We start from the raw sequence: 18247 nt of genomic DNA, 5'->3' as shown, positions 1-18247 counted from the left end.
CTTGTATACTCCTACAAAAAGCCATCTTGCTGTGGCATGAACGGTTCAATTCTCAGGGTACCTGAAAAAAATAATTTACTAATCTTGCATTTTGCATTGTAAACATAATATGCAGTCACTAAAGGAAATTTTGAATGTAAAGTAGAAAAATAACCTGCTCATTGCCCAAGCCCAGTTGCCTTTGCCATTTTGCTGTAATATCTGAGTCTTTTTTCCTACTCATAGCTTTGAGTGTTTATTTTTGTGACACAACTGTAAGCATGCTGCAGATTCACTTTTGTATCCTATAAGCCCACTTGTTAAAGTGGCTTCAGTTCCACCCTAGAGTACATTCTCACATAGAAAGGCTGGATTTGAAAGGTAGATTAAAAGATTTTAGACATGTGAGTAATATGACATACCAGGAAGTGTGCAGAATTGGAATACAGACATTCGGACCAGACACTTAACCTTTCTGAGCTCTTGTACTCACAGCACTAGAATACAGAAGTATCTTTCATGTGGCTTTGTGCCAGCCTCAAAGGAACTTAGGAGTGCAAATGTGGCTGTTAAATTAAAAGTTCCCATACTCAATAGGTATGATTTTCAGCCCAAGTACTGAATATTACAGGGGTAATCCCCTGCTCCCTGGGAGGACCTGGATTCCAGGAGGCTTACAAGATTTCTCCAGACACTCTGGCTTCTACCCGTATATGTATGCATTGCCCAAACTCTCCCCCGTGTCCTAAACTCCTGTGGCTCTGCTCCATAAGCATGTGTGGAGTATAGAAGTCTGCTGATACCGAGAGTCCCAACTCTTGCCCACGGCACCCACTACACAGCCTTCCCCTTCCTCAGTTTGATGACTACTGGGTGCTATAATGAGGGGTTTTGCTGTTCCTTCCTTAGGAACCCACAGACCCCGTGGGTGGGGAAGAGGGTGTTCTCTCCGTTTCATTGGCTCTCAGCTGTCTTCAGTGGCATACCGGGAAGTGTGCGGAATTGGAATACAGACGTTCAGACCAGACACTTAATCTTTCTGAGCTCTTGTACTCACAGCACCACAACTCAGAAGTATCTTTCATGTGGCTTCCTCAAGTTCTTCTGCTTTCTGGCAAGCCCCCGCTCCCCAGAGGAAAGTAATTACAGTGCCTAGCACTGCTCAACATGGGGAAAGTACATGGAAAAAATAGAAGGAAAAATATTAGTACTTTTTGTTTGTTTGTTTTGCTGGGGATTGAACCCAAGGCCTTACTCTACCACTGAGCAAACAAGCCTTTTTAATTCTTCATAGTCTACTTCTTTCTCTGCCTTTTCCACCTTCTCTTGCTCCTCCTCTTCTTCTTATCTCTCTGTTTCTTTCTCTCTCTTTTTCTCAGTCTTGGCTCACCTTGTTATAGAAATGTTTTTTGATTTATTGGAATCTGCATGGTTTCACGAAGCCCTGGTCTGTGTGCCCTGGGGTTTGAGTGGAAACCACAGAGATATCAGACTTCTGCCAACACGGGTCTTCCCAATTATTCAGAGAGATGCTGTGGGAGACTTTTGGTTTTCCTGGCACACAGATTGAAACTTGCAAAGCTGGTGTTCCCCTGGGCATAGTGATCTCAAGAGAAATTCTGCTCAGCACAGTTAGCGTCTTCCTATAATTTTGAGCACTATGTTAAAAATTTAAAATGGAGAATTTGGAATGAATTCAGAAGACAGAAACAAAAATGATGGACACTTTAAAGGTTAGAATTATAAATAAATAAAAATGAAAATGACTGAGGTTATTCAGTACAAAAAATATTGTGACCATTTTTTTGGTATCCACCATGAGCCAGGCCCTGTGAAAAGCACATTACTTGTTTGGATCATTTGTTCCTAATACCAACCTTTTGGGGTCAGTGGGACAACTATTTTCTAGACGAAACCAAGGATCACAGAAATTAAGTCTATAACTTGCTTAAAGTCAGGTAGCAAACATGGAGTAGAGATGGATGGAAACATAAATCAATCTGACTCCAATATTCATGCTCATAGCCATCAGGCTACTGTATGAGACTCTGAGGGCACAGCCACCTATTATAGGTAGTACAGCTGCTAGTCTCCTTCCCACACAGAGGGAGGAGAAGCAAGGCATACTAATGCTGCAGGATCAGAGCATATTAAATTTAAGAAAGCATCCTTGGCAAAGGGGGAGTTTTCTCCCTTTATATAGGTACCTTTTTAAAAGGATTAGAATCTAATCCCTTTGGAATGGCTTAATTGTGGTCAGATGCAAAAGGACTGTATTGACCTCTTGAGTCTCTTGTAGCCCATGATTTTATGCTCGTTAACATAGTATTACTAGGTATCACACAAATAGCTGTCTACTCACATTTATTAGCAAATCCCTGTGCAATCTCCACTAGGTAGGTTGTTATACTCAATTTGCACGTGATGAGAATGTGGCAGAAAGAGGTTAATTGAGTTGCCCAAGATTCTGTTGGGAAACTGAGCGTGACTACCCATTGTTTCAGCCTTACCTGAGTATGAAGTGTGTTGATTGATGTATTTTCTGTCACTCATCCTGTATCTCTGGAAACCTTCTCCTTCCCACAATCTGTTCCATTTTCTATTCTGCTGAAGTCTTGTCTATGAAATCAGGCCTGGAAGTCCTGGGAGATTGCATGGGGCTTTTCTTTTTCTCACAGCTTCCCAGAAATACCCCTTGCCTCTCTGCAGAACATTTTAAGAGGTTGGGGGTGGGGTGTGGATATGTGTATGTGTTTGTGTATGCGTGCCTGGAGAGTGCTATTGAGAATTTCTTTTATAGCACCTTTGATCTAAAGTGCTTTTCTATAAAGAAGGGAAAAACAACTGTTTTCTGGAACTCTTTATCCCTTTCTTGGATACTGCAGCACAGAGTGATTAGAATATTATTGCAGCTAATGAAAGCAAGAGGCAGATGCAGTAGAGGAAGAAGTAATTTACTCAGAGGCTGACATGGTGTCAGAAGTTATCATAAAAGTTTTTACTGAGAGCTGTATGATTCTGGAATGATCTCATGCAAGAAGTAATAGTATTTCAGATATTTGACTAAAATTGAAGTCTGTGATTGGAGGACCAAAAAATATAAAATTATCCAACTATGACCATGAAGAGCACTGCTCATTGGAAGCTCTCCATATTTATTCATTCCTCACACAAATGTTGATTGAATTCCTGGGTGCCAGGCATTTCTAGGCACCAGAGATGCACTAGTGAATGAGTTGGATGAAAGTTCCTGTCCTCATGGAATATGTATTTTAGTGAGAGAAACAGGGAATGAATGAATGAATGAATGAATGACAACAGGGACCAATCCCACAGTATGCTCTTGGATGGTGGTCTGTGTTACAAAGCTCATGTCAAGGCAATGGAGAAGAGGAATAGGCTGAGGTGGCTCAAAAGCAGAAGAGCACTGGAGAGGTGGAGCCATTTACCTGCATGTATTTGGTGTTTTTAGCTCATTCTCAAAAACGAGCTGGGCACCTCAGAAGATGGAGCTTGAATTTTTTTAATTTTTTAATTTTAATTTTATTTTTTTGTCCTAGAGTCTCTATTTTTCCAAAGTGAGGCTAGAATTGCCGAGGGTCTGTTACTAATTGTAAAAGATAATTTGGAGACATTTTTAGTAAAAATGTGTGTGTTTATTAAATATCAATCTTTAGGATTAACTGAAAGAAGAATTTTAGTAATTTGATCTCACCCATATAACCAAGTATTCACTAACACTGACAGATTCAAGTTTCTCTCTTTCTCTCCCCCCTTCTCTCCCCGCTTCTTTCCCCCCTTCTCTCCCCTTCTCTCCCCTTCTCTCCCCCTTCTCTCTCTCTCTTTCTTTCTTTCTTTCTTTCTTTCTTTCTTTTCTTTCTTTCTTTCTTTCTTTCTTTCTTTCTTCCTTCCTTCCTTCCTTCTTTCTTTCTTTCTTTCTTTCTTTCTTTCTTTCTTTCTTTCTTTCTTTCTTTCTTTCTTTCTTTCTTCCCCCCCTCCCTCCCTCCCTCCCTCCCTCCCTTTTCTGATACCAGGGATTGAATCCAGGGGCACACTATCACTGAGCTGTATCTCCAACCCTTTTTTGGGGGGAAGGGGTACCAGGGATTGAACTCAGGGTCATTCAACCACTGAGCCACATTTCCAGCCCTATTTTGTATTTTATTTAAAGACAGAGTCTCACATGTGACTTAGCACCTCTCTTTTGCTGGCTTTGAACTCACGATTCTCCTGTCTCAGTCTCCTCAGCCGCTGGAATTAGAGGTGTGTGCCAGTGTGCCCTGCTCATTTATTTTTATTTTATTTTGAGACAAGGTCTTGCTATGTTGCACAGGCGGACTTTGAACTTGGCATTCCTCCTACCTCAGCCTCTGAGTTGTTAGGATTATAGGTGTGTGCCCCTGCAGGACCCCTGTACTCGAAAAGAAGAAAAGGGAAGGGAAGGGGAGGGGAGTGGAGAGGAGGGGAAGGAAGGAAAGGAGAGAGGAAGGGAGGGAGGGAGGAAGGGAAGGAAGGAAACACCCAGCACCTTCCCCAATAAAACTGAATAAATTAGTAAAAACCCAGACCCTCCAAAACGTCAGTACCTTCTCATCAGCCTCTACCCACTGGATTTTCAGGTCTCTGTGAATTAGACAGCATAGTGTCTCCTGGGGAGCCAGGTAGAGGCCACTTGGTAGTACAACACAAAAGGGGCCATTTCCTTGCATGCCTGTGTGCCTGGTTCCCCCCTGGAGTCATTTAGTGACAGTCTCGGACCCTCCTTGTACTCTTACTGATGGAATATTTTTCTTTTAAATTATTCAATTATTTTGAACATTTATCTTTTAGTTGAGGTCTCTGCAGAACTGAAAATTTCTTGGGAACCTTGTTGAAATGCAGATTCAGATGTAGTAGAGATCTTGTATTGTATTTATGACATGCTCCCAGGTGAGACTGACGCTGCTGGTCCCTGGACCACAGTTTGGATAAGCAAAGCTTCTAATCAAAGAAGGATGAGCGCGTCGTATTGGCATTAATATACTTCTTTCTCTCTAAAAGCATATTTTTAAAAAATCCCAAGTTTTGTTTCTTCTCATTGCATGCATTATTCATGTAACAGAAACTTAAGAAAATAGAAATGGCAGAAAGCATCTATTTCTAAGGTTCCCAGATTTAGCAAATAAAAACAGAAGACTTAGCAGATTTAAAAATGAATAAATTTTAGTATGAGCCTGTGCCCAATATTGCATAAGATATACTAAAATATTATTTATTGTTTATCCGAAATTTAAATTCGACTTGATATTCTGTATTTTTATTTGGCAATACTACCTAGATCCCTTCCTTCCTACCCCTTAGAAATCTCTTACAACTAAGAAGTTTGTTGAAAATCCTGAATTTGCATACTCATACTTCCATTTTATAGATGAAAAAAGTAAGGCTTAGAAGGAACCAATGAAAACATTGAGCAACGGGAGATTGTGGGTTCCTATACAGGATGTAGTTGCCTGGTAATTATTTCCTTTTTCCCAGCACAAATCCCTTATTCTTTGTGCCACACTAAAGCCTTATAATTTAACTTAAGATCAGGCCATGCAATTAATGATGCAGCTCGGTCACCATTAAACAATTTGGCATTGGTGACCAGGACTGGCTATGATTTGATTAGCCATGTAATTGCCCCAGTTCCATGGCAGATTAATGATGGATTCTTTCAATTCCCGCAAAGTGCAGCAAGAGGACTTAAAATTATATTGTTTTGAAGAAATTACAGGTTTTATTTTGAAGTGAACTTGGTGCTACAATAATGAGCTTTATTTATATGTTGTCTAATTTGTTGTATCAGAAGAGACACTATTAAGATTGCATGGGTATACATCCTAGCAGCCCCCTTCTTGGATCAACTACTTTTCCACTGTATAGAGTGGTGGCAGAGCTTTACACAGGTAGACATCGGGGAAATTTCAGTAACTAAAGTTTTCTAAGCCTTCCTTTTCATTTTTGAAGATAATTTGCCTTCTTGGGCTAGATCTTCATGCACAGGGCAAAATTACACAAAATTGATATAGATCAATTTTTAAAAAATAAGAAATTCAGCAGTTATTTGGTTCTATTAAGTAATTTGCTAGGTGAACAGGGAGAAGTATATTATGTGCATTTGATCTATTTAGTTGTTGCTAAGACTTACCAAAGGCCTCAAGGCAAAGAACTTTAATTAAAGAAGTAAATGAGCAGGAATCTGCCTGCACAATTTATGGTTATGTGGCCATCTATGAAGTTGGGATTCCCTTACATCAACTGAATAAAACATATGGAATCTATATTAAATAATACTGTTGATGTGTTCCCAAGAGTGCTGACATCAGCTATATGAATACATGCCTTCTGGTAATGTTCAGTATGCTTCGCTTTCCCCTTCTTTTTAGAGAATGGGTGTGTCAGGCTTTGGGGATAGAAAGATGAAAAGGATATAAACTATGCTTCAAGGAAAGCCTGATCAATAGGGGAGAAGTAATTAAAAACACACAGTACATGCTGGAATGGCAGGAGACACTAGGTACAGAAACAGCGCAAGGGAGACTGGCTGTCCAGGACAGAAGGCAGTGAGGGTGCATTTGTAGAGGGAAACTGTACATGATTGAATTTCTGAAGGGTCAGTGGACATCCACCAGGTGAAGAAGGCAGGGAAGGGTGTTTGAGGCCAAGGAGATAGCAAGTGCCAAAAAGGGTGTTTGGAGAAGTACAGCAAGTTTGGTATTCCTGCACTATGGAATCCAAAGAGGCAAGTTGTGATGAAAGATACTGGAGACATGAGGCAAGACTCACGTCATGAGGTGTTTCAAGTGCTGTGATTAAGAATTTGGAGTCCATTGGTATTGGTGAGCCATTGAAAGGTTTGAAGTAGGGGAAATCATAGTTCATTTACACTTTACAAAGACGTATCTAGAGGTTATGTGGTAGATAAATGAGAGAAATGGGGTGGGACTGGGTCAGGAAGGAGTGGCATTAGCCCACATTATGAGTGATCTTGAAGGTCTGGACCAAGGAGTCTGGGGATGGAGAAGCTGGGGCAGATTTGACAGAGATTAAGGATGTAAAATCAACAGAACCCAAATATGTTATGGTAATAGAAAAGTCAAAGTCCAGGGCAACTCAAGGTTTTCAGCATGAGTGACTTGATGAATGGTAGGACCAGTGAAATAAGGAATACCAGGTAGGAAGTGGGGTGTGGGGTCTTTGGTGAATATGGAGTACAGTTTTGAACAGATGTCATGATTCACCTGAAGCGATATGACTGAGCTTAGAGGTGGATAAGAAGTTGTATTTTAGAAATGAGGAGGATGGGATAATCTATGAAACTGTGAGTAGAGATCCCCACCAGGCAGGAGATTTATATGACTGGAATTTAGAACAACAGACAGAGTGGTATTATAAATTTGAACTCACCTGTATAAAGGTCGTCATGAGAGCTATAGGTAAGTTTATCAGAGTCAGAAGGGAAAGGGGCAGAGGGTGGGATTTGGGGAACACCTAATATTTATGGGGTGGACAGAGAAAGAAACTGTAGAAATGACCAAAGAGAGAAGAACTAGGTGAGTGTGATGCCAGGGTGCTCACCCTTCTGTCCACCCATCACACGCCCACCCACCATCTGATTAGTCAGCAGAGGTTCATCAGTGAGAACCTAAAACATGCCTGGGATAGGCACTAGGACAGGTACTGCCGAATCACAGAGATGATGGAAAAGGTGTGATTTTTACTCTTAAAGAGTTCCCGATCGAGTCGGGGCACAGAAGCAGTGAAGAAATGAATCATCTTCATTAGGAAGGGTGGGGGAGGAGTAAAAAGAAGGAGAATTAAGAGGGAAAGGAGATCAATTTTGTTTGACTTCACTGATTTTAACTTTCATCCCCGATCACAGTACTCATACTGTATGTCCTAGAGGATTTTGATGTCTACATCATATTTTAAGAGAAGCTTACCTCAAAAATTGCTTTTGACATGAAAAGCCAGAAAACGTTATATGATATGAAAGTAGAGATGCTGTATTGCTCTTTTGGTATCGTTACATAGAAAAGGAAAATAGTAGTATTGATTGTTTGAAGTTTTAATGGAAAGTAGAATGAACAAAAGTGGATATGTTTTAATCCTTTTAAGTGTGATTTTCGCTGGATTCGAGATGACTGGACTTTACAGCCATCTAAGGACACTTTTAGTGCTGACACTTGCAGTGCTTAAGCAGCTCAGTTATGCCTTTTCAGAAATATACTTCGCCATCAACTGGAAAGCCAGTCTCTAAAATGTTGTAATATGTGGAGGAATTATTCATAGAACTTCTTTCGAATATCTTCCATATATGCCCTGTAATGGAGTTAGTCTTCCTTGAAGGATCTTAAACATCAGACAGAACTCCTGCTATGAAATCAGCTTCCATAGAATGATCAATCCTAATAAAAGTCACTGAAATAGTGTAGACATTTCCCAAACCAGCACAGAATTAAGTTTCATGAGATTGTTTTAAAGATGCAAATGCCTACTTACAGAAATGGAGCATTGCAGAGAAAAAGACTCTGAGAAGGACTTCTCCCAACTTACCAGTATCCTTTTTCCCTCTGTCCCCACAGCAAATAACCAGCTCATTATCAAGTTGGTTCTTAGACATTTCCAGTGGAGGCAATTCTAAAGTCAGCCGTGGTGATGTTCAGTGGGATTTATTTCTAAAAATCCTGTGGGTGACAAATGGACTTCCCCCTGAACTATTTGGCCCACAGACCCTCCAACTTGCATGTCCTCTTTGCTTTCCTGTTTTATATTCAGTAATAACCTTTATTCACTGAGCCAGGCTATCACGTTGACTTTGTAACCACATGGAATGAAATAAAATATGTTTGTGCTCATAATGCATTAATTCATCTTTCCCCAGTTTTCAATTCCACAGTGATATGCTTTGATTTTCTATTTATTAAGGAGGTATAACAGGAAGAGCTAGGGATTTTAGCAATCTTGTAAAGTCTAATATAAACATATTGGTATTATCATAGGTATATTTATTTAGGTATAGAGAAAATGTTGTGTTGCTTCAAGTTGCTTCCCTTAGTCATCCTGGAACAGCTTTGCAGTGACAATATAATTTAGCTGTATTTTGAAATACTGCCATCTGACATTCCATTACATGCTGTTTCATTTTGTGTTAAATATGTCTTAAATAAGGAGCTAATGTGTACCCTTCTCTTATTTGCTTAAATTTCAGTTTATTGATTGCATTTTGTTTTTTAAAGAAATATTTAGGAAAAAATTCCTGCAACTTGTACTCATAGAGCTACAAGACAGTCTTTAAAAAAAGAAATTGTTAAGGCAAGAGGAAAACCCAGTGAGCATAGACATTGGCCTCAGCTTAGGAGCAGGGTCAGTAGCAGGGGAGGGGCTGGGGATGTTCTTGGTACAGGTTTTAGACCTTTAGGTGCTGTTTGATGGGTGGGGCAAGATACCAAGTGTGGCCCAGGCTGCAGCAGATCACTAGAAGGCTTAAGATAACAACCATTGTCTTACCAGCCAAAGAATGTAGTCTAATACTTTAACAGCCAGTGCTGATGGATGAGGACATCCTAACTGAATATCAGCTCTGTACATATCAAATATGATGTTACATTTTATTAGGGGTTGGTAGAAATGGAGATCTCTGTGGTGTCAAATTACATCTGTTTTTTCCCCCAAGGATGCTGGCCTGTAAGTAGGGATATTTGATAGAGGAGAAAAGAGGAGACTCGGGAGTATCCCTGCAATCTGGAGGATTTTGTCAATTGGACAGAAGATGGTTTTAAATGCATGGGATCATCTGCTGGGATAAGATCCAGGTCTTCATCCATCTCAGAGTAGTGACCCAGAGTGAAGGCAGGAGAAGGAGAGCTGGGGTGGGGCTCTGGTGTGGACAGTTGCTTGGGAAGGCCTCCTCCCAAGAGAATCCTTTTCTGTCTCTAGGAATCTTGCTCTGGGAGGGGCGGTCTCTCCAGAATCAGCTTTGTCTCAGATGACAGAGAATCAGAAATACAGAGAACAAAGAGGCACATTGAATACAAAGGCCATTCCTGGGAAATGATACAAATGTCCCCCTTATCCTTAGAGGGCTAATGATGGCAGGCAGAGGTGTTTTCTTTCTCTTTACTCCTTTTTACAGCTGTGGGTACTTCTAACATAGCCCTTAATAATTATACTAAGGTTTATTAGGCCCTTATTATGTGTCTAGCACGATCCTAAAACTTTTACATGCCTCAGCCCCATTAGTGTCCACAACACCCCATGTAGTATGTACTGTTTGTGTCCTTGTTTTGTAGAAGAGAAAGCAGGAGCCTTGAGAAATTACACAACTCAGTCAAGGTCAAGTACAGCTACGATGTAATGCTCTTTCTCTGTGCTGTACTCTGTCTCCCTTTCATTTGTATTTGGGTTACTTGCTTGTCTGTTGTAGCTAGCTTGAACAGCTCAAAATGTCAAATGACTCTCCTTGCTGGTGTATGTCCACTCTCCATCACAGAGAAGGCACTCTAGAAACCTTTGTGGAATCAATAAGCAAAGCTCTATCACCTTTCTGTTTAACTTGGGCCCCCTGATGAGCAGCCAGGTACCTAGTGATAGTGAGAGTTGTCCCAAGGGAGAGGAAACTGTTTTATGTCTCTGTGTTCTTTCTATTACATTGTCTGAGAATGGCAACTTGGGGAGAAAGAAAGGTAGGATTCTGCAAATGGTTATGTGTGTTTTGTGACATTTGTGCTTTATCTAATCTGGTTCCACAAGTGCCTGCTTTCCAAGAGGTGTCCTTTAAGAAAGAAGTATATGAGATGTGCGCCATGTTGTTGGGAAAACCAGGTGATTGTGCAGAATGTGTTCCAACCCAGAACTGTTCATGGGCGAGCTAGACCAACTGTCCGGGTCATGTGGAGCTTGCCTAATCATCTCCTCTGCTTTGTCTTTCTCCCAGCTTGCCACCAATCCTGTTTCAAGTGTTTGGGGAAAAGCCCTCATAACTGCACAGCCTGCAGGCCTTCCCTTGTGCTGCTGGATGGGCGGTGCCTTTCCCAGTGCCCAGAGGGCTACTTTAACCAGGAAGGTAGTTGTACAGGTGAGTATGTAACATGCTGGGGCAGAGTCCCTGCACCCATGCTTTCTCTTCCCACTGCAGCCAGACAGTGTAATTAGAAACCTTGCCATACCAGGGACTAGGGTTGGGCTGTAAATCTTGGTCTTTAATGTGCATATGTATAGAGGGAGGGAGTGTGAAATTCTGAGCTGCCAATAAGGAAGCATGGATGAAGTGAAAAATTAGAATCAATTTTTACCCTAGAGACAACGATATTTGAGTATACTCAAAACTAGGTGTTATCTTGCCTAGGAGACCATGATCTGAATAAATAACTCCCTCACAAATTAAATAATGATGCTAATGGCCAATAAGAACCAGAACTCAGTTCAGCATAACTCTTTGTTGCTTATGGCTCTTGTTTTACAAGTTTGTTTCTGATTATTAAAGGAGCATGTGTTTGTGGTAAAGGGTTTGAAAATTCAGAATAGGAAAAAAAAAGGGGCTTGGGGCATGGGGATCACCAATAATCCCACATATCAAAAGCAACAGCTCTTAACCTGGTAATATATTCATTTTTTATCTACCTTTTATGCATGCTGTTACATAGCAGAAACCAAATTAGAACTGTACCTTTTTAATATTTACTTTTCCCCAAACATTAAGTCATAAACAATTTCCCATATTAGGAAAAATTAAATATATGTCTATATCTCTACTTGTCATGGATGCCTACTATTCCATTTCTCCTGCCACCCCCATTCCTTTTCATGTAAGGAATGGGGAAGGATTTGAAATTTAGAGATCCAGTACTCAAAATGCTAAGATCTTTTACTTTATCTCTTACAGTGTGGTTCTTCTCTGTTTATCTGTTGCTGCCCCAAATTAGTGACTTAAAACAATTGATCATTTAATCTTTCCCAGTTCTGGGAGTTGATGGGCTTAGCTGGTCAGTTCTCTCTTAGAATTCTGTAGGTGGGTTCTTCATTGACATATCATCACCTTGGTTAGTCTCTTATCTGATAAGGCCTCTTGTGACTAATTGAACTTCCTCACAGTATGGCAATCTTAATTAGTCAGCCTTCTTATAACCCAGCTATCTTCCCCCAGAGTGAGTATTCCAAGAGATCTAAACAGAACATTCAAGCTTCTTATAATCTAACCTCAAAAATCTTGCCATCACTTCTGCTTTATTCTCTTGGTCTTGAGGGCATGAAGGAATAGACTCCATTCCTCAGTAGGTGAATGGCTTATGCATACAGTGAAGGATGGGTTTAACAGAGGGCATCATGTAGACAAACTACCACAGATGCAAGTGTATGTTTATAGGATCAGGCATTTGGCACAGGTAACTGTGGTTCTCAGCTTTAGCTCCCGTGGCTACTATAGAATAGAGCAAGAGGGGAAAGAGGTATTTATTTCCTTCATTGGTGTGTTAGTCCAATATGTTTTTAAGAGTACCTTTATAGTTCAGTGACAGAGATTCTGGAAATTACTAGTTTAGATTAGTGCAGGATTTTATTGGAATTGACGAAATACTAAAATTTAAGCACCTTATTGTAGGATTGTATTTTCTTGCATCTACAGGACAGGAAAAAGGAAAAAAAAAAAAAAAGACAACACATTCTATTGTGATTTTAAATTTTATTTCTAAAAATAGATGGTTGACGTCAGCTAGTAGGAAAAAACTCATTGTGATGAAATTGTCTTATATGTGTTTCTGGAGTCAGAACACATGTAATAAATTTATAAAATATTTTAAAATAAATTAACATTTGTTAGATTCAGGTAGCCTTAAAGTTCAGAGAGAAAATTTAGAGTGAACATAAATTTAGATGATTGAAGATCAATATTATTTTTATTCTGGATTTTTCTTCCTTTCCCCAATTACCTTCTTAATCTCTCTAGGCCCCTGGTGAGCTGCTTTACTTAAACACTCTATCAAGCTCAGTGGGAGAATGTTCCTGGTTTCTTTGTCATTAGAGTTGTCCTTGAAAGCTGTTTCTATCCTTAGGTGCTTTCTTCCTAGTCCAGTTGGTTTCTGAGTGTGTAAAATTGTTTGGAGGGGGAAACTCTGAGCAACTCTAATGCTCCTCTGTCTGCTTGAAGTCAGCTGATGGATGGTACCACCAGCGGCAGGGCACACAGGTCACTGGAAATATTCTGGTAGGGAGGAAGCACTGGGTGGGGGAATCATCCTGAGAATGCTAGAAGCTCCTGGATAGGTGTTTCCAAAGTCGACAGCCCCAGGAATGTAGAAGGGGGTGATGTTAGTGCTGTCCTAATCAGCAGTTCATTTTCTTGCTTGCTTTTTTTTTTTTTTTTTTTTTTTTTTTTTTAAATATAACTCCTTATCTTCTCCTGGCCTCATGCCAGAAGCAAGAGGCAGTTGACTTGGCTTGAAATCTGTGCCATTGCTTTCCACCAGTCGTGTGCCAGAAGGGCATTCATCAGTTCCAGCAAGCTCTACCCAGCTCCAGTCCCTCACCTCCCCACCTCTTGGAATCAGACCCGCTAAGACCTCCTCGTCCTTGGCAGAAAGATCCTTAAATCTCCTTGCATGCGTCTGCTCCTGCTGCCTGCTTTGGCAGCATGAACACAGCTGCTGCCGCAACATTCTTTGATTCCTTGCCACCCTTATCTTTATTGCCTACCCCTTACCGAGGCTCACCTGGTCTTTTGCGGTGTAGTACCTCTTGTTAATGTGGTGGTTTTTCTGGGAAAGACACAGTTTTGACATAATTTTGCTTAAGGAGTTGAACTTCAGATGCAGTTCATGATAACCTCCAGAGAGGGGACTTTTTTTTTTTTTTTCCTGTTCTTCGTATTTTCACTATTGCTGATAAAACAGACTTTGAAGTTGTGTGCAGAACGGAGAGCCTGGCTGGTGACTCAGGCTAGCGAGAAGTCTCAGTATCACTTTCTGTGTCTGGATCCCTTCGTCTGCCAGGAATTTCTGAAAAGTAAAACGTCCGCCCTCTTCTATCTCATTCTCCCTTTGTAGCATGGGATTTTGGAGTGGGAGAGTTTAAAGCACTCATCTTTGTGCTTTGTGACTCTGATTTGAACTTCCTATTTAATACAGATGGGGATGGTCATTCTGGTTCCTCTGGAATGTATGGCACATTACACAAATTTTTGTAGTTTTAAATTCCATATTATGTTTGTGGACAGTATTCTCATTAATACCAGAAATGCAGTCTCTTGGTCTTGTCTAAGGGAGTGCTTGGCTTGCTCAGAAATCTTCAAAAGATGATTAGAGTTTGAGATTTGTGGAGTGCGTTAAATACTTCATGAACTTGCATGCTGAGCTGCTAATTCCAATCCCAGCTTTTATTTTTCCCCTTAGAATGTCACCCAACCTGCAGGCGATGCCATGGGCCCTTGGAATCTGACTGCACCTCTTGTCACCCTCATGTCACTCTTACCAATGGGAAGTGCAAGACCAGTTGCAAGGAAGAGCAGTTCCTCAACCTTGTGGGGTACTGTGCTGGTGAGTGGAACTTTCTTCAAAGTCTTTGGAAATCTCCAGGCAGCTGCTGGGGCTTTTCACAGCAGGCATGAGGAGCTCTTGTACTTGTCCTTTGGGCTCAGATTCCGAACTCTTCCGTAGATGACATTTGTCTCATGTCTGGGAATTCTCTGCAATGCTCACCCTCAGGCATTTCCTAAATATTTGTGGATTCAAATGGAACATCTAATAATACTCCTGCAGGACCTGAAAGAACTTAGAATCTAATACTAAAGAAGAGTAAAATGATGGTTTTAGTACCTCTGTATGCATTTGGCAATATCATTTTAAGACAGCAAAGTGTATTGTCAGAACACTCCCTCCAAAGATGGTCTCCCTCTGTCTATTCTGTCTCCCCTTGCTGTGTAGAATCTTTGCCATTAACCCAGGCATGAAATTTTAAGGAGATTAACCCAAAAGTAGACCAGTTGCCCCAGGAGATGAGATTTTTTTTCCCTACTCATTTTAGAACTCAACTATCAAACAAACAAACAAGTTAGGAAAGCAAAGTGAAATTTCAGTAACATTGCAGACATCTGTCATTTATATTCATCTATTCATTCACATATAACAACAGAAATTTTTGAGTCTCAATTAATGGTCAGATGTTTGGAATACAGAGGAAAAAATGAAGACAATGAGTCTGTCACCAAAGACTTTATACAGAAGAATATGTTAATAGGTTTTTGTACACTTTTTTACACTCTTCTTCAAATTATAGGTGAAATTCGAAGAGCTTCACTTTTAGCAACTGTTGTCCTAGCTCTGAAGGGCTTGACAGGGAGGCATTCCAGGGTGCTACTGGGCAGATGATAAAGGTGAGGAAGCTGGGACCTGGTAGGATGGATGCTGGAGCACTTGTCCTTGGACAGGAAGGACTTGTAGCCAGGTGTCTAGGTCATAGTGTCCACCAGGCACATTCAATCTGGATATCACTGTCTGGTTGTGGAGAAAGGGTAGTGAGACAATGGCAGTGCTTCAAGTGTGGCTGGTGGCACCATGGTCCTGTATGATCCATTCCTTTCTGTGCAAGATCTTCATACTAGACTTGGAGATTAAATTCTATACTCTAAGACCAAAAACTGTCAAGTGTAGGACTGTAGCTGAAAAATATTTGGATTCAGAACAAAAGCCCAGAAACAAAGACTAAACATTTTAGAGACAATGAAAAGTGGGATCTCCAGTTCCAGGCTTAAGACTAATCAGAAACCCTACCAGTTTCAGAATCTGGGTTTCCTTGCTCATGCTGCCCATTGCAGTCAGGTCTGACTTGGAAAGTGGAAAAAGGGAAGATGTTGGTGTTTACCCGCAAAGGAGAATCTGATAATAACCAGGGTTGACTGTTATTACCATTTATAAGCTTGAATTTGGCCACTGAGTCTTACTTTAAGATATATAGGAGGAGCTATTCTGAGAATTAAGAAGTTCCTGACAGTGTATCAGTCAGATTTGTGTTTCTACAATGAAATACCTGAGGCAGCTAACTTATAAATAGAAAAGGTTTTATTAAGTTCCAAATTTTGAAGGTTCAAGGGCACGGCATTAACTTCACTACCATTCTGGTGAAGGCCCTTCTTTCAGCTGCCTTACATCATGGTGAAGGCATGTGTGTGTATTAAAGCTTCTATTACCAAACAGGAAGTCAGAGAGAATAAAACTCCTGCCACCTCCCAGTAGTACCACCCTGGGGACCAAGGCTTCAATCACAAAGGACCTTTGGGGAATCCAAAACATATTGAAATCATAGCACATGGTTAAAACACATTAGTAGTTATGTACTGAGAACCCACTGAGCACAAGTTACTGAGATGCTGTGTGAGGGGACACAGAGACACTTCAGGCTTCTTAAGGAAATGAACTAAAGACTCAGCAAACAAATAGCATGAAGAACTGTTCAGTTCAGTAATATTCATAGGCAGCAAAGGCTGTAGGAGTTCAATAGAAGAAGCAGCACCAAGATATGGAAGACATCACACAAGAGAAGAAGAGCAAGGATTCAGTTAGAGGGAGGTCAGGTGGGCTTTTTAGTTCCTCCAGGAGACAGGCTTAGAAGGCAAAACCTAGAAGGTATGTTTATGACCAGTGAGTTATCCAACCAGAGTGAAGAACATGATTGGCATTAAAGCATATTAGATGAAATGGTTGTAAAATTTAAATTGGAACCAGAGTATAGAAAAACCAAAATTTCAGGCAAAATAGTGTGGACTGATCTTATGGGCAATAAGGTTATGAGAATTTTGGAAAGAACCATACCTTGACTAAGGGAGTGTTATAGGCAAGAAATCTGCAAGCTGTATGAAACATGGACAAGGAGAGATAGCATCAGGGAGAAGAATGAGAAGATAGGACCTGAGCTACATCCTTCATGATAGCTTTTCTATTTCTAATCTATTTTGCATGTAGATCCTAAAAATTTTATACTGGGACATATTTTATAAATAAATGTTTATATAAGGATATTGGAAATTTTTAATTTTTTATGAGCTCTGTTCCTGCCAATGTGCAGACCACTCTTTGATAATATATTAGGTGATTAGGAATTGCATTAATTTTTTAAGGTTAATAGGGGCCATTAGGGTGGAAAATCATGGGATTGAGTTAAATGATTTTGAGAGTCCCCAGTTTTAGAAGGTTGGGTCCCACTTATTTGATCTGGGAAGGACAAAGTCTGGCTATCATAGGAGTTAAGTGTATTAAGTACTGTTTTAAAATGGTACTAGCATTGTCTAGTGCTTGGGACTCATCTGTTTAGTGAAGACTGGTATAATAGTATTTGTTATGGAGAGATTTGAGTGATAATTTCAATTGTTATTTTTAGAGAAGTGCATTGAGCCCAAGGATTATTTTTTCACTAAATGTATGCCTTTTCTAAACAATTCTCACTAGTCTGTAGCATTGCAACACATTCATTCTTTTACCAATTTATCAAACATTTATTAAACATAAGTACCATGCCAGGCTGAGCACTATGCTAGGCTCCGGGGTACAAAGACGGGTAAGATGTGGAACTTGCATTCAAGGAACATAGTTAAGTGAAGGAAGGAATATTAATCTTCTAGGGTTGATATGACAAAATATCAGAAACTGAGTGGCTTTAATGACAGAAATGTACTTTCTCACTCTCATTAAGAGAAAGATCCATGGAAGGTAGTTTGGATGATGAGACTAAGGTGGAAAGACCTTAGGAGGTAGTTGCAGGAACCCACATGAGAGTTGAAGGCATTTATTGAGAAAATTGATGAGGGGATGAAGGAAAGAAATCATGGCTTTTCTAGGCCAGATGTCCAAGATCAATGGCCAGCAGGGTTAGTTTTCCCTGAGGCTTCTCTCCTTAGGGTTCAAATGGTTACTCTCTTGTTGCCTCTTTACATGGTCTTCCCTCTGCCTTCTTATAAGATTGAATTAGGATCTGCCCCTGAGCCTTATTTTAACTTAATTACCTCTTTGATGATCCTATATCCAACCACAATGACATTCAAAGATTCTGAGATTTAGGGCTTCAACATATGGATTTGTGGGGGACACAGTGCCCATAACAGAGAAAGATATTGATTAGTATGATATTGCTGTGGTACTCTATGCATGGTACAGGATCTGCAATAAACTTCCAAGACAGGACCCCAACTCAGTGTCAAGGCGTGAAGGCTTTCTGGATCATGTCACAACTGATAGGACTTTGAAAGGTAAGAATTAGAGGAGTA

The 18247-nt window shown here is 40.3% G+C and overlaps 1 protein-coding gene across 1 annotated transcript in view; it reads left to right on the top strand.

The window, feature by feature from the left end:
* Fras1 (Fraser extracellular matrix complex subunit 1) overlaps positions 1–18247 on the top strand; it is a 439675-nt gene that overhangs the window by 234030 nt on the left and 187398 nt on the right. The window contains exons 19-20 of the mRNA XM_047566389.1: positions 10937–11077; positions 14385–14528. Coding sequence (XP_047422345.1) covers positions 10937–11077; positions 14385–14528 — 285 coding nt within the window. The remainder of the gene's footprint in view (positions 1–10936; positions 11078–14384; positions 14529–18247) is intronic.

This window comes from Sciurus carolinensis, chromosome 10 (genome assembly GCF_902686445.1).
Source record: "Sciurus carolinensis chromosome 10, mSciCar1.2, whole genome shotgun sequence".
NCBI lineage: Eukaryota > Metazoa > Chordata > Mammalia > Rodentia > Sciuridae > Sciurus > Sciurus carolinensis.
This window is presented reverse-complemented; position numbering and strand designations above follow the sequence as displayed.